The 15,074-nt window shown below is 49.2% G+C and overlaps 1 protein-coding gene across 5 annotated transcripts in view; it reads left to right on the top strand.

Annotated features, from left to right (window-relative positions):
• ERICH1 (glutamate rich 1) overlaps positions 1–9,649 on the top strand; it is a 57,624-nt gene extending 47,975 nt beyond the window's left edge. For 3 of the 5 annotated variants that reach the window (XM_017501141.2, XM_017501142.2, XM_017501144.2), the window contains 3 exons: positions 2,706–3,416; positions 5,792–5,986; positions 8,770–9,649. In XM_017501141.2, the coding sequence (XP_017356630.1) occupies positions 2,706–3,416; positions 5,792–5,986; positions 8,770–8,843 (980 nt within the window). In that variant the 3' untranslated portion in view covers positions 8,844–9,649. The remainder of the gene's footprint in view (positions 1–2,705; positions 3,417–5,791; positions 5,987–8,769) is intronic. The other 2 variants (XM_017501143.2, XR_001817215.2) reach the window with 2 other exon arrangements.
• The last annotated feature ends 5,425 nt before the right edge of the window (positions 9,650–15,074 follow it).

The following is a 15,074-nucleotide window of genomic DNA, read 5'->3' on the forward strand; positions in this document are numbered from 1 at the left end:
GCACTGGGAGAGCTGGGGCACTGGGAGAGCTGGGTCACTGGGAGAACTGGCACTGGGAGAGCTGGGGCACTGGGAGAGCTGGGGCACTGGGAGAGCTGGGTCACTGGGAGAACTGGCACTGGGAGAGCTGGCACTGGGAGAGCTTGGGCACTGGGAGAGCTGGCACTGGGAGAGCTGGTACACTGGGAGAGCTGTCACTGGGAGAGCTGGGGCACTGGTAGAGCTGGCACTGGGAGAGCTTGGGCACTGGGAGAGCTGGCACTGGGAGAGCTGGGGCACTGAGAGAGCTGGTACACTGGCAGAGCTGGGGCCCTGGGAGAGCTGTCACTGGGAGAGCTGAGGCACTGGAAGGCCTGGAGCATGAGGAGCACTCACGCAGTGTTCTTGCTGGTGATGAGGGTCGCCCCGTGACCCATGACGTCCCAGAGGGGCTTCCTGTGCGTGGTGAAGCACTCTGTGTGTTACTTATCTTCGAATTAATGAAGGCAAGCATATTTTTTAGTAGACATCCATGAGGAGAAGCTTAATTTCATCTTTTTTTAGCTGAACCTAGGAAATTAAAATGGATTACCTAGCCATGGTTGGTTTTGAACATCAGTGTTTTCAGGGCAGATATAGGGGCTGCTGCTCAGAGTCTGGACCAGGCTGGTTGGTCAGACCTGCACAGCGGACCCCAGTGGCAACAAATACTCGCAGATGAAATTATTCAAAGACCTACCGGTTGTTGAGGAGCGACGTGAAGGTGTTGAGGAGACTCAGGCTGGGTGGCCTTCATATCACGGCTGTGCACGGAGCTGCTTCAGCCCGTGTCACGCTGTGATGGCAGAGGCTGTGCAGAGCGGATGCCAAGCACATCAAGACGGGGTGGGAACTCTCTTCCACAAAGTGGCAGCAGCATCATCTCAGTTCCACAGCGGCGTTCAGCTTGACAGTGAGCAGAGCGGGGAGGGGGTGTCCACATCAGATGAAGAGGGAGGCCGGTGCCTGGTAAACTCTTCCTGTGTTTTCAGGGTGAGGGAAACCGATGCGACTACGTAATCGAGTCATGGGGTGGGACTGCATCACAGCTCGCGGTGTCCGCAGCTAGGGAAAAGTCCAGAACTGGGTCAACACAGCTGGCGGTGGGAAAGAGCCCGGAGCTTGCCTTCTGGACGGTTCCTGTCCAGCACTCACAGGCCCTGGGCGTTGAGGCCGGTATGCTTGAGGGTGTTGAGGAGACAGAGGGGAGTAGGAAGCCGCTTTGAAGATCTGCGGTGTGGAAGACAAACAAAAATTCTATCTAATTTCAGAAGTGAAGTGGAGCGCCTGAGTGGAGAACCTGCGTTTACACTCATGTTGTTCAATCTCGCTTCCTCAGTCTGTGATGGGGTACACAGCTCAGAAAACTCAAACAGGCACTTCCTAAAAATGAGAACTATCTGAACCCCGGCCCTTGGCGTGGTGCAGCAGCAAGCTCTGTAGTTCCAGATCTGCTGGGGCAGGGCCTGGGAGCCATGTGCTGGCCATGACATAGATGCCTGTGGTGTAGACTTGACCCATCAGTGTCTGGACGTGGCTTGGGTGTGGGGCAGGGCGCGTTTGTGCCGCGTGCTGTCTGTTCTCGGTCTACACGTGTCCTTGTGTGCTGTTTGCATCCTCTGTTCCCCCTGCCTGGTGCCAGTTACTCCTCCGAGACCTTCCTGTCAGGGGCAACAGCGTGTGCACTGCGCCTGTCCTCGCTGAGGGGTTGGGACCTGCCGTGGTTTATCCCCAGTGCTTCCTGCCCACCCTCTCCCCAGCTGCCTGTTTCAGCCCATGAGAATTGACTGAACTGCTTCTCTTCAGCAGCACCACAGGGGTAGTTTGAAATTGGCCATGGGAAAAGTATTTACACCAGGGAAATTAGCAGAGGGAATGAATCAGGGCTTTTCAGAGAGCTGGTTGTTAGCCCTTTACCAGCACACCACCAACCTATGCTGTCTGTAAACCAATGTCTGCCAACCTAGAGTCCAGTTGAGCCTTCATGTCAAAACACAACCTGTTGCTGACTCAGATGGGCAAGCCATCATTACTTAATTTTTATTCTCATGCATAAGTAACTTTAGAAGGGACTAAACGGTTAAAAAGACCAGGCACAGTGGCTCACGCCTGTAATCCCAGCATTTTGGGAGGCTGAGGCGGGTGGATCACTTGACGTTGGGAGTTCGAAACCAGCTTGATCAACATGGTGAAACCCCGTCTCTACTGAAAATACAAAAATTAGCTGCGCATGGTAGCACATGCCTGTAGTCCCAGCTTCTTGGGCATCTGAGGCACACGAATCACTTGAACCTGGGAGGCAGAGTTTGCAGTGAGCTGAGATTGTGCCACTACACTCCAGCCTGGGAGAGAGTCAGACTCTGTCTCAGGGAAAAAAAAGAAAAGCAATAGCTTGTACACCCTGCAAAACACCATATATTATGATTGTAGCATCTGTGAGCGTATATACATCTAAATGAGCCTTTTATGGAAAAAAAAAAGTAGGTTGATAATTTATATTATTGTTAGTCCTAGGAACTTTGATGGTGTAATTACTGTGAGGTAAAGTTGAGAATCACCGAAGTAAATAGCGTAAACTCTTTTTCTACTAAAACTGCAAGATCCTGATGGAAAATGTATTTCGTTTAATACATTTCTTATGGTTTTGTTGTACTGAAAATTGTTGTATTTGAATTTTTTTTTAACAGATCAGGATCCTCATGACCAACCAAAGAGAAGAAGAATTAGGAAGCATAAATCAAGAAAAAATTTTAAAAATCCCAATAATGTTCTTGTAAAACAAGCAGAATTAGAGAAACAGCAGCATCTTTTACAGGAGAAATCTCAGCGACAGTACACAGATGGCCCCACAATAAGCAAAAATAAAAAAAGGAAACTGAAAAAGAAACAGCAAATTAAAAGGAAGAAAGCAGCCGGCTTGGTAACAAAGGCTGCTGGTATCAATTTCATGTATCAGCCGGAGGAGAACAGCAGTGAAGGGGCAGATGTGGGAGAGGCTAGTGAGGAGGGAGGTGCAGACGCCAGTGAGGAAGACCTGATGCTGGCCAAGGAGGAAGACATTAAAGACACCAGGGAGGAGGTGGGTGCGGACACTGGGGAGGAGGAAGACGGTGCAGAGGACAGCGAGGAAGCCCCCACACCGGCTGGGGAGGAAGAGGGTCTGGATGCTGGGGAGGAGGATGGTCCAGAGACCAGGGAGGAAGCCCCCACACTGGCTGGGGAGGAAGAGGGTGCAGACACCAGCGAGGAAGCCCCGACACCGGCTGGGGTGGAAGACGTTCAAGACACCGAGGAGGATGGTGTAGACGCCATTGAGGAAGATGATGAAATTACCAATGAAAAGGCAGATAGCATTCTAAATTTTTTGAAGTCAACACAAAAAATGTATTTCTATGATGGTATGTTTTTTACTGATTTTCTCTTGCATAGTGACATCCACTTAAAAGTTTGTTAAAAGAAGCAAATATAATGCTTAAATGTCAAAACATAGGTTAAAAATATTGAATGTAAATAATTAGTTATAAGGCAAAGATGAGATTCATGTGCTTTCCACCAGTGATGTGGATGGAATATCACATGATGTGCCCTGGCATATCCAAAGAAGTGGCACAGCTGAGGCGGGCTGTGGCACCAAGGGTGGCTGGCCCCGTGTTCTCCATGTCTCTAAGGTCAGGTTTGGGAGTGTGTTGGCATCCAGGCTATATTTCTAAACAAAAGTAAATCCAGATTGGAGGTTTTGATGAGCGGAGCTCACCTTCATAAGCTGACCGAGAGCTGAAGGAAACACAGCTTGCGCCTTTAGGACAGATTTAATTTTCTCTTCCACATAGAACTGAGGTACGATTTCTCAGCAGGCATTTTTGTGCAGTTGTTTGTATTGATATAAGATATGGGTAATAACTGTAGGTGTACTGTCATGGATGGCCCTTGCTTGCATTTGCACTACACTTTACTGACAGCTGACCCAGGGATGCGTGGCTGCCCCAGAACAGAGGTGCTCCCTGTGGACTCTTCCTGGCTTTTTTCTCTTTAATTTTTTTTTATACTTTTTAATTTTTGTGGGTATAGGTGTCTTTTCGATGATGTTACCAGCAGGTTCAGGTTAATGTGGTGGGTTTAGCAGATCCAGATTTAAGCACGGCATTTGATGTTGCTTTTGTGAGCAAGATTGAGAAATATTAGCTATATAATAATTTGGGACGTAACTAACTGATTTAAACAATGATGCAGAAGTACCATTGTTAACAGAGTGATTTAAACACCAAGAGTACTCTAGCCTCTTCCTCTTTAGCGTGTTTCTCAGCAGATTATATTGACAAATTGAAAACAAATATCCAAATGGCACATCAGGAACACATGGCTAAGACACTGCTTAGAGGTCGGAGCCAGGCTGGGGGGCTCAGGAGGCTCACAGGTCAGAGCTGGGGCTGGTGGGTGCAGAGGTCGGAGAACAGAACCCAACACTACATGGCTTCCCTTAGAGCCTTTGCCTAATTCTGAAGCTGTGGGTGGAAGATGAGAAGCCACACAGAAAGCCTCAGAATGACAGGGGCCTCTTGGCCATCTTGAGGTGCTGATCAGATGACAATGGGCCTGACCCTCGAGCCCATCAGAGTAGGGCAGCCCAGAGGCAGACGACGGTGCCCAAATATGTGGCCGTCCTGGAGTCAGCTCAGTCCCCACGTGATCCAGGGAATCCACCCCTACTCTCTGCCTGGCAGAGCAAAGGGTGCATCTTCTAAAGTATTGTCATCCTAGATATCCGCTGTCTTTCCTACGCATTCAGTAACAATTTACCAGGCATGCCACGAGACAGGACCACAGCACCAAAAACCATTAGAAAGACAGGAGAGTCAGAGTGGGAGATATTGATGTTATCAGACAAGGAGCCTAAGATAAGGGGAAAAAAGACGAAAAACTGGAGCATTTCACAGGTAATTTGAATTTATTAAGATAATCAAATGGAAATTTTAGGCCTGAGAAACATCGTAACTAAAATTCAGGCCTCAAAATACAGGTAAAAAGCAAATGAGAGTTGGCATAAAAGAGAATTAGTGACTGGGAAGACAGGTCAAAGAAAGTCTCTAGAAGGCAGGGTGGAGAGAAGAGGATGGGAAAGAGCCCAGCAGACATGCAGGAAGCGGTCCAGCATCCCTGAAACAGGCCCAGGTGGAGAGGAGAGAGGACAGTTGGGAGTTTTACACGATTGTTAAGGGACACAGAGTCAAACACTGAAGACATCCTGCCAACTCCAAGCAGGGTTAATGCCAGAACCACCACAGGTGAACACATTGCGGTCAAACTGCCGAGCAGCAGCCAGAGAAACAGGAGCAGCAGCCGGACAGAGGCTGCCCTTTCGATGGAGCAGTGGCAGTCGGGGGCTTGTTTTCCATTTTTCTTGGTATCTTCTAAACAGGCACAGTCTGATTCTTTTTAAGCTATGTGACATGGACGTGGAGAGCCTGATGTCGTTGTCTGGTTGGTCCTGCTGCTGTTCATGACGTTGAGTCGAGTGTGGGACAGGGAAGGCGTTTCACCAGACAGACATGTAGACAGGCCAGGCTTCCACAGTCGTTTGTGCAGTGCTGTCTTCTCCTCATTGACTTTTCAGAGCTGTGTTCTGATTCTCTCTTCTGATAGCTTCTTATCTCCCAGACATCTCATTCTATGTGGAAGTGTAGGTTTGAGGCCTTACTTAAGAAAGTAAAGCTTATCTTTAGTTTATAGAAATAAAAACAAAACTCTATTTCCAAGCAAAACTGACTTTATGTAGGTGTCTCCAGAGATGCAGCTTCAGCCGTCCTTGCGGGTGCTGCCGAGGAGCTGCTGGGGTGTCTTGCGTCACACACCATGCCGCCCTCAGACGTGTCCGTCCTGCACCACATGAAAACGCTGCTGCTTCTGCAAGATACGGAGAGCCTGAAGCGTGCCCTGGCAGCGTTCCCAGAACATTGCCTGATGCCTCCTGGTAAGTACCGCACGATTTATCCAAGGTCCTGCCCAAGATACTCTCATCAAGTCTTGCCTCTAAAAGACTCACCCACCACCAAAACAGCAACGAGTTTGAAAATGTGACACCGCACATATGGCGCAGAAGAATAGAGTCCCACAGAGAAACAGGCTTCCCGCATCTCTGCTTGGCATAAAAATACTTCACGTAACATACGCAGAAATGCATGTGCAGTCTAATTTTCCAGACTTGGGAGCTACCAACTCTTAGAGCCACATTTTCCTAAGTTTAAATAGAAGTGAGTTCATTTCTCCCTCTTTTCCTTCTCTACTGGTGTGGCAGGTGGTGAATTTTGCTGTCGTCCAGCTGTCTTGTACCATACTACACTCCTGGGGTGGTGGTGATGACTTATTTTCCGCAGCCTTCACTGGGCGTACTCTTCATGCAAACTGTTGTGTGCTGGAGCAGCCAAGCTCGTGTCTTCCCAGTGCCGTGTGCAGTGACACGAGCTGTGGTGAGGGTATTCAGGCCACAGAAACCTGCAAATGCCGAAAATCAGAAATCCAGGCTGTTTTCTGAGAGCCATTCGCCTGCACACCACTGAGTGCAGCAAAGCACACCTGGCAAAGGGTGGCGCCGGGACCCGCCCAAGAGACAGAGTGACGGAGACTCTTCCAGATTTCGTGGAGGGAGTTTCAAAGTCTGTCAGGCGCTGTTCCTGCCCTTAGAAACACACAGGGTTGCGGAGGGGTCACGACCAGCATATTAGAAAAGCAGTGAACGAACAGAGTTACGTAATCATGGTGTGATGATGCCGTGGCACAGCACAGGGAGCAGGGGGCTGCTGGGACCGTGACGTGGAAGCAGGGCCCAGGGGCGACAGTGGAGGAGGGAGGCCATGCTCCTTGAGGACACGCCTGTGTGTGAGGGAGGGGCGGGCCGCGGACGTTCTCTCTCTGTTCTGGTTGGTTGTCAGGCCTCTTACAGCAAGTACTTAACAAACATAGATTTCCACAGTAAGGTTTATCTCAAGCCGCAAAAAGCCAATTTTATTAAACTGATAGGAGGTCTTTATGAGACATGAAAGTAAGCCATTTTAAATTTTTGTTCTGTTTCTCACACTTCAGGCTTTTCTGGAATTCACCAGAAGAGTTTTGGCAGCTATGGTGAATTTAGCAGAACCCTCAATATTAAAATAACTTGTTTCTTATATTAAAATCATCAGACAGGTTTGTGTACATCACATTTTGTTAAGCCACTGATAGAACTAAACTGTGCATGTAACCTGTTTTCTGTAAGAAAGGATTTTTTTGCTTAAAGTTTTCTATGTCAAGCTATTTTATGAAATAAAATTTTATAAACAATGAAGCTTCGTTTTCACACACTGCATTTGTTGAATGCAGACTTGGCCTGTAGGAGTCTTGAAGTTAAGGGTTTTTTCCATAAAACTAGCTTAGGAGATTAGTCACTGTGTCTCCCACCTCTACAGGATGAGCACAGAGGCCTTCACATTTCAAAAGCAGCTTTGGCTGTTTCCTGGTGGTTGCGTCTCCTCTCCCTCCTCTCTGGTGCAGCAGTTACTTGTCCTCAATCGTTGGGGCTGCATTCAGCTGGGATGCCAGTATTGGGGCAGAGCTCTCACGTACGTGAGGTTTTATTCCACACGCTCCTCATCGGTGGTAGCTCACACATACGTGAGGTTTTATTCCACATGCTCCTCATCGGTGGTAGCTCACATGTACATGAGGTTTTATTACACACGCTCCTCATCAGTGGTAGCTCACATGTATATGACGTCTTACTACACACACTCCTCATTGGTGGTAGCACACTTGGACTTGAGGTCTTTTCCACACGCTCCTCATCGGGGGTAGCTCTCATGCATATGTGACGTTTTATTACACACTTCATTGGGGGTAGCTTGCGTACGTGATGTTTTAATGCACACATTCTTCAGTGGTAGCTCATGCATATGTGACGTTTTATTAGACACGCTCCTCATCAGTGGTAGCCTCCACTCCTTGAGTGTTTCTTACACGCACACTGGGAAGTGGGAATTTCTGAATCCTCCTCTAACCCTCTGTGTGGGAATTAGATTTTTATTATCCTGACTGTTGGGGCTTTCAGAGCTCAGGCAACTTGACCTGGGTGGGATGGAGCCAGCTTGGGGGAAGCGTGGATGGGGCTTCCGTGGCCTGTCCTTGGCTCTCTGTGGTTGGAAACTTTAGAGTAGTAGATTCTAGGTGCAGCGTTCGGGGCCCTGACAAGTGATAAAACTTGGGGCAAGTCTTCACTGGCAGCCAGTGTCCACCTGTGAGGCCCCTAGGGTTGGTGGTGATGTCATGACTGCTTTTGGCCTCATGGCTTGGGCGCCGCACAGCCCTGTGGTGTCTTACTGAGGGTTCCACTTCTGGCTTTTTTGTAGCTGTTCTCCCTTGACATAAACGTCTATGTCCTTTGCATTTCAATTTGTACGTGGTTTTCTTTCAGGTCTGATTTTAAGCCTGTAACATTGCACTCTGATGTTTTGAAGTTCAAGTGTAATAGGACCAGTGAACCAAGGGTTCATACCCAAGTGAAATGCGCATATTCAGAATTGGGCCGCTGTTTTGCCATGCCAATGATATAATGCGTGGTTAACAGTGTAACGTGTCACGGTCAACATCAGTTCTATGCCGGAGCTGCATTTCATTAGATCATTTCAGAGTTCACTTTGGGCCCAGAGGCTCATGTCTATGTAACTTATGATTTTTTGGTTCTTTGCTTTATTTTTTGTTTTCTTTCTGTTTTTTACTTTCCAGACCATGCCAGAGTAATCTCAGCTTTCTTCAGTTACTGGATCACACATATCCTTCCTGAGAAGAGCAGTGAGTGAAATGGAATATCTCTTTAAGAAGAGCTCATCTTTAACAAAGAAAAAACATAAAAGGCAAATGTGAAATGGGCTGAGAGTGAGTTCTCTGGGAACTTGAAAGATGTTTCTGCCACATTATTTATTCATGTGTTTGTTCCTGATGGGTGAGACGCCATCTGAGGCTTCAGATGACAAATTGGGGTAAAATGGAAATTTTTCACTTATTTGCAATTATATATGTCTTGAATTACTACATAAAACTTGATTCCGTTTTTCTAATTATTATAAAAGTTGAAAATGGACATTCTGTTAGACTGTGTAGTTTGAAGCTCATATACTTTTATAAGTTTTGAATCACCTTGTATCTGAAACTGTCTGTTTTAAGAATGTTTTCTGGGTATTAAAAGGTTCTAGTTTAAGTAGTTTGATTATAGTTGAATTTCTTTTTTTCTCTACTCTGTGAATCATATCAAGAACCGATTTTTCCTGTTTTGACTTTCTTTTTTGTCATAGAAGCAGTCATCAGTTCTTAGTATTACTAAGTTTGAAAAGCCTGAATTAGTACAACATTTTAAGAGGGCAATGGCTCTATGAAAAAATTTTTATTATCGTAAAACATACGTAACATACGGCTTCATCTTAGTCATTTTTAGGTGCATGCTTCAAGGCATCATGTGCATTTGCTGTGCTGTGCAGGGCCCACCATGCTTGTCCTGTTTGTGGTGAGAGCATGCCCCTGTGCCTTCCAGGACCCACAGGTGGCCTGTCCCGCCTTTGAGCACTGTGTCCCAGATGCTGTGTAGTGCCCGTCTCCCTCCCTGTCCCACTCTGAGTATCCGTGTCCCAGATGCTGTGTGGGTGCCCATCTCCCTCCCTGTCCCACTGTGAGTATCCGTGTCCCAGATGCTGTGTGGGTGCCCGTCTCCTTCCCTGTCCCACTCTGAGTATCCATGTCCCAGATGCCGTGTGGTGCCCGTCTCCCTCCCTGTCCCACTGTGAGTATCCGTGTCCCAGATGCTATGTGGGTGCCCGTCTCCCTCCCTGTCCCACTGTGAGTATCCGTGTCCCAGATGCTGTGTGGGTGCCCGTCTCCCTCCCTGTCCCACTGTGAGTATCCGTGTCCCAGATGCTGTGTGGTGCCCGTCTCCCTCCCTGTCTCACTGTGAGTATCCGTGTCCCAGATGCCGTGTGGTGCCCGTCTCCCTCCCTGTCCCACCTTCGAACACCATGTCCCAGATGCTATGTGGATGTTCATCTCCCTTCCTCTCAGGAGTGGTACTGCAAGGTCGCCTGGTGATGGCGACATTCTGTGGGGCAGCCAGGCAGGCTGCTGGGCTCCCCACGACCTCCATGATGGTCACTCCTCACTTTCCTGATCAAGGCCATTCTGATGGGGGAGGTGTCTGCTCAGGGGTGCTGCCTACTTCCGTCTGTCTTTAGAGACTGCCTGCCGAAAGCTGATGCTCGGGTGGGCAGTGTGGAAGGAGGCGAAAGAAGCCCTGGCGTCCCTCCCAGCCCCCATCCTGCCAGTTCCCTCCAGGTCCCTAAGAATTGTCTCTTCCACAAGCGGGAACCTTCTGGAAGCAGGTGAAGCAGGGATATTTGGCTCTGGGAACTGTCCCCTTGGACCTGTTGGCTGTGCAGTGTCCCAGGCCTGACACAGGCTGCTGGAGCACAGGCGCATGGCAGCAGCTGTCACTCTTCACAGCGTCACCCGAGCACAGGATGCAGCATGCTCCAGACGGGGCTCCCAGGAGGTCACACTCGATGCAGGAGCCTCAGGGGACCTGTGGTCATCTATGGGGAGTCCTGCCCAGACCTCTCTTCCCTTAACTCAGGAGGCATCTGGAGGCATCAGAGTGGCCGGGAGCCCCTCGTCCCGCAGGAGGAATGCACGCTGCTGCGGCAGCGCCCACGCCGGACTCCTGCCTCCACCGAGAACCCCCATGGCCCCATGGAACCTGGGATCCCAGAGGCCTACAAACTTGCCATTTAAATGCTTCTTAATTAGAAGCATGTGCTTTGCAAATATGAACAAAAATTAAATATTGGCAGGGTGTTAATTTTCGTATTCTTAACGTCTAATTTGTGTCTTTCAGTTATGGAGCATCTCCACCTTCTCCATGCTCTGAACGTGAGTACACAATGGGCGGGGCGGGGTGGTGGGCGATGTGCAGACCTTTTCCTGGGTTCCACCAAATCCCTGTAGACTCGCTTTGTGCTTCGGTGATCCGCCATGGTTTTACTTTGTGAAACCTTCTGCATTCATTTTCCGGAGGCTGAGAATAGTGAGAATGGGGTACATTCGAGCAGTGGGGTGTTCAGGTTTAATTTGTTTTGTGTATCATTCTGACCCCAAAAAGAAAAAGGCATCTTCTACAAAAGCAAATAAATCTTGTCTCTAATACGTCAGCATAGATAAGATAATCTGTTTATTCCACTGTGTTTGAAGTTGGATAATAATTAGATCAATTTATCTTCTACAATAGTGCAAAATACTCAGTTCATGTAATTTATTTTCTGTAAACCATGTCAATTAAGACAGGCAGAGAAGGAAGCACTAGGGAGCATAAGGAATTGTCGTCAGGTTGCTAATATGAAGACAATTGTGCCTAGAAGGAAAAAACACAGAATTTCTGAGCCCATCCGTACTGCTTGCACCCTGGGGCCTCCGCCTGCATCTGCAGAGCCTGGGAAGGGAGGCCTCCGAGAAGACTGTCTCCAGTTTGCTTCCCAGGCAGAACTGTGCCGTGTTTGGGAGATGCCAGGGCCCACAGGGCCCGTTCTGGGCGTCGCTTCTCTGTGCAGCTCTGGCCCCAAGTGCTCTCCAGGTCACCTGTCCTCATCCTGGGGCGCTTCAGAGAATCTCAGGACTGGGTTCCACCCGCTCCAGAGTAAGAAGCATGCACGCATCCACCCGCCTCACACGCTATTGGGTACGGCTTTGAAGGGGTCACCAAAACCTATTCAATAGGGTATTGTGGTGCAGTGAGTTCCCCACCAGGCTCCTTAGGGCATTTGTACTCTGCCTAAACCCTGAAGGCTGAGCAGCGAGCCAAGGCCACAAGTGCCCGGTGGAGGAGCAGGCATCCCAAGAACCCTGAGCCAACCCGAGAGCCCCCCAGGAGAGCAGTACCATTGCTCACGGTGGCAACAAGGTGGGGAGCCCATGTGGAAGCAGCTTGGAGGCTGCGGATCTTAGCGCTGTCCCCAGGCCGCCCAGGAAGCCAGGGAGCCTGTGTGGAAACAGCTGGGGCAGTGCTGCCCCAGGCCACCCAGGCAGGGCGTTTCCCCGCCATTCTTTCATCTCTTGCTCCCTCCCAGTTGGGGCCAGGGCCAGGGATGGAGGAAACTGAATCCCAAAATTTCTCTGGTAACAAGGATTCATTAATTGTCTTCTTCTGCGTAACAGATGGCCATAGGCACAGTGGCTTGAAACGACTCCAATGGCCGCCTCACAGTGTCTGTGGGTTGGGACGCGGTGTGGCCAGGCTGGGCCCTCCTGTCCCTGTGTGACAGTGGGTGTCCTGCCGCAGTCCCGGCCCTGGGAGCCAAAGATGGGCCCAGCCAGAGGCCGCTTGCACTTGGAGAAGGGCAGCAGCAGCCAGAGCTGTGAATGGCTCTAGAAGGGGCTGTGCCAGCCGCTGTCTCAAACGTGGTCCATGAGGACGGGCTGGGACCCCTCTTGGATGCCCCTTGGGGGCTGCTGGGCCCAGCCTTGTATTTGGACATTAAAGGCAAAGGAAATGCCAGCCAGTCAAGCCACCTCTACCATTCTTCCTCTTCGGGAATGGCTGGGGTTGAAGGCAGTGCTCGCATTCACATCCCTTTCTCCATGTCTGATTTGTCACAGATCCAACAGCGTCTTTGTTCTTCCTCTGAAAATCCCTCTCATTATTGCAAGGAATTCCTGCACATTACTCAGTCCTTCAATTTAACTTGGCATGGCATTTAGATCATTCTAACCTCCGCCCTCACTCCTGATGAAAAGGAGTGCATCTGGCTCTCAGCTGATACACACACAGACCAACTCCATAATCAAGCCCCTATTCAAAATCCAGTGGCCAGTGATGCAGTTCCCCGTACACACCCAGACTGCATTCACCATCAGGGAGGCGGTGGCACAGGAGCATCATCATCTTAGACGAGCATCACCATTTTAAGTTCTCCTTGATTAGAAACTGCCTAAATCCAGCCCCGAAACATCAGCCCAATGGCTGTGAGCATGACCGTAAATCACAAATGACACCTCTGACCAGAGACACACGAACCCCAACATAGCCTTCCCTCTGACCAGAGACATTCCAATCTTGCAATAAAACTCTCCTCCACAAAGAAACTTTCCTAGCCTGCAATAAGCTCCCCTCCCAGAACTCTTAAACACCTTTAGTCTGTAAGAGAAAAGGCTCCCGACCAAAAAATATCAGCCAGAAGCCCCTCTTAGGTTTATTCTCAAAAATAAACCTGTCTTTGACCATTGAGCTCTTTTCGTGTTTCTTTCTTCTTTCTTCAACTCTTACAGTATCTATCACGATTATTGTCATGGTTTCATATTCCACATTGCAACCAACCTTTAAGAAACTAATTTGTTGAGTTTTGCTATTGCATAAAAAAATTCATATTTATTTGAGAATGCTATTAACATACTCCCCTTTCCCATTCTGTTAAACATTTGCTAAATAATGGGAAAATTGTTTGCTGTTAAAAAGTATTTTTTCTCTGAAATGTGTTATTTATGTTAACCTATAAGCTTATTTATCTTAAATGAATTAATACATAATGTTTAAGTTTCTGCTTTGGATTCTAGGGTGGAGCGTGCTGGGGGTCTCCCCAGGGCTCTTCAGAACGAGGGATCCTGAAGCCAGAAGCCCAGGAACCATGCTGTGCACCGTTTGGCACAACACTAGCCAGAGCCCCTTGCAGAAATCCTCATCCAGGCCTGCAGCAGGAAAGACATGGCGTGAGTGGAGATGTCCATTATTCCCAGAGGCAAGTAAGCCCCAAACTTCAACACTTGTCAGTGATAGGGAAGGCAGCATAAAGCCTCCCAGGTGTGAGCCCTGGCTGATTTCAGCCTCAATGCGAACAAGGACATTAACAGAGGTTGACTCATTACAAAGGGCAGCGTAATGCACGGTGCATCATCCAGAGCACCAGGGCGAGGGTGGGGAAGGTTGGGAGGAGAAAGCTCTACTTCTCACAAAAAAAGTAGGGCAAGCATAGAGATGACAGAATTAGAAAAAAATGTGTTGTTGTTCCCAAGGGAATAACCGAACCTGACAAGGATAATCTGGATGCTAACATCACTGGGTCACATATTTTGGGGAAGGAGAGAATCCCGAAGCTCCCCTTACCCCGCAGGTGACTTGCAGATTTCAAAGGGGAAGAGCAGCTTTGCAGGGGGGATTCAGCTGTTGGCACTGAGCACCCGGATGGGAGGCTCTTAGGAGAAAACAGAAAAAGAAGGAACCGGTGCTTTTGGGTGAGGGGCACACCCCTCTGAGGACCATGCCAGTAGCAAGGCCATGTGAAGGGGACATAAGAATGGCTGTGGTGGTCAAGGTCAGTTCAGGCCTGACAGGCAGCTTGGCAGCCTGATTTGGGGGAGTTCTCAGGCCGGGCCATGAGCCTGCAGGCAGAGACAGGCCCTGCAGTGTCACCTGTGGAGGCTAATGAGGGGGCCAGGGGGAGCATCCTGCTGGGACTGGGTGTGGCTGTGAGGGCAGCACCATGGGCGGTCTCTGCACCTGCGTTTGTTCGTGGAGGATAAAGGAAAACAGGACAGGATGTGTCATGTAAAACATGGTCTTGAGTTAAAATGAGGCACATACAATAGAAATTCTGCAGGAATGTATTTACATAATACACTGCCTGCCGTATGTGACTGTGCATGAGAGAGGAGCGGAATGGGAGTGGGGCACAGAGGAAAGAAGGCAGGAAGGAATGCAGAGGACGGAATGAACGCAGATAAGGAGCGAGCAAGCCAGAGAAAAGGCCACACGCACACCCAGAAAGATCCCTGTGATGAAGGTTGCTGCGGGATCCACTCAGCCCCTGGGTCCCAGCAACCGACTGCAGTAAAGAGGAAGAGGAGAGCTCCTGCGAGGCAGGTGCCAGCGCACCGTCGTCCAGAGCCCGAGGCCGCACTTAGTAGGACCGTACGTCTGTGTGAGAGAAAGGGGTGCCAGCGCCCCGTCGTCCAGAGCACGAGGCCGCGCTTAGTAGGGACGTACGTCTGTGTGAGAGAAAGGG

The sequence above is a fragment of the Cebus imitator genome, unplaced genomic scaffold (assembly GCF_001604975.1).
Source record: "Cebus imitator isolate Cc_AM_T3 unplaced genomic scaffold, Cebus_imitator-1.0 Scaffold279, whole genome shotgun sequence".
Classification (NCBI taxonomy): Eukaryota; Metazoa; Chordata; class Mammalia; order Primates; family Cebidae; genus Cebus; species Cebus imitator.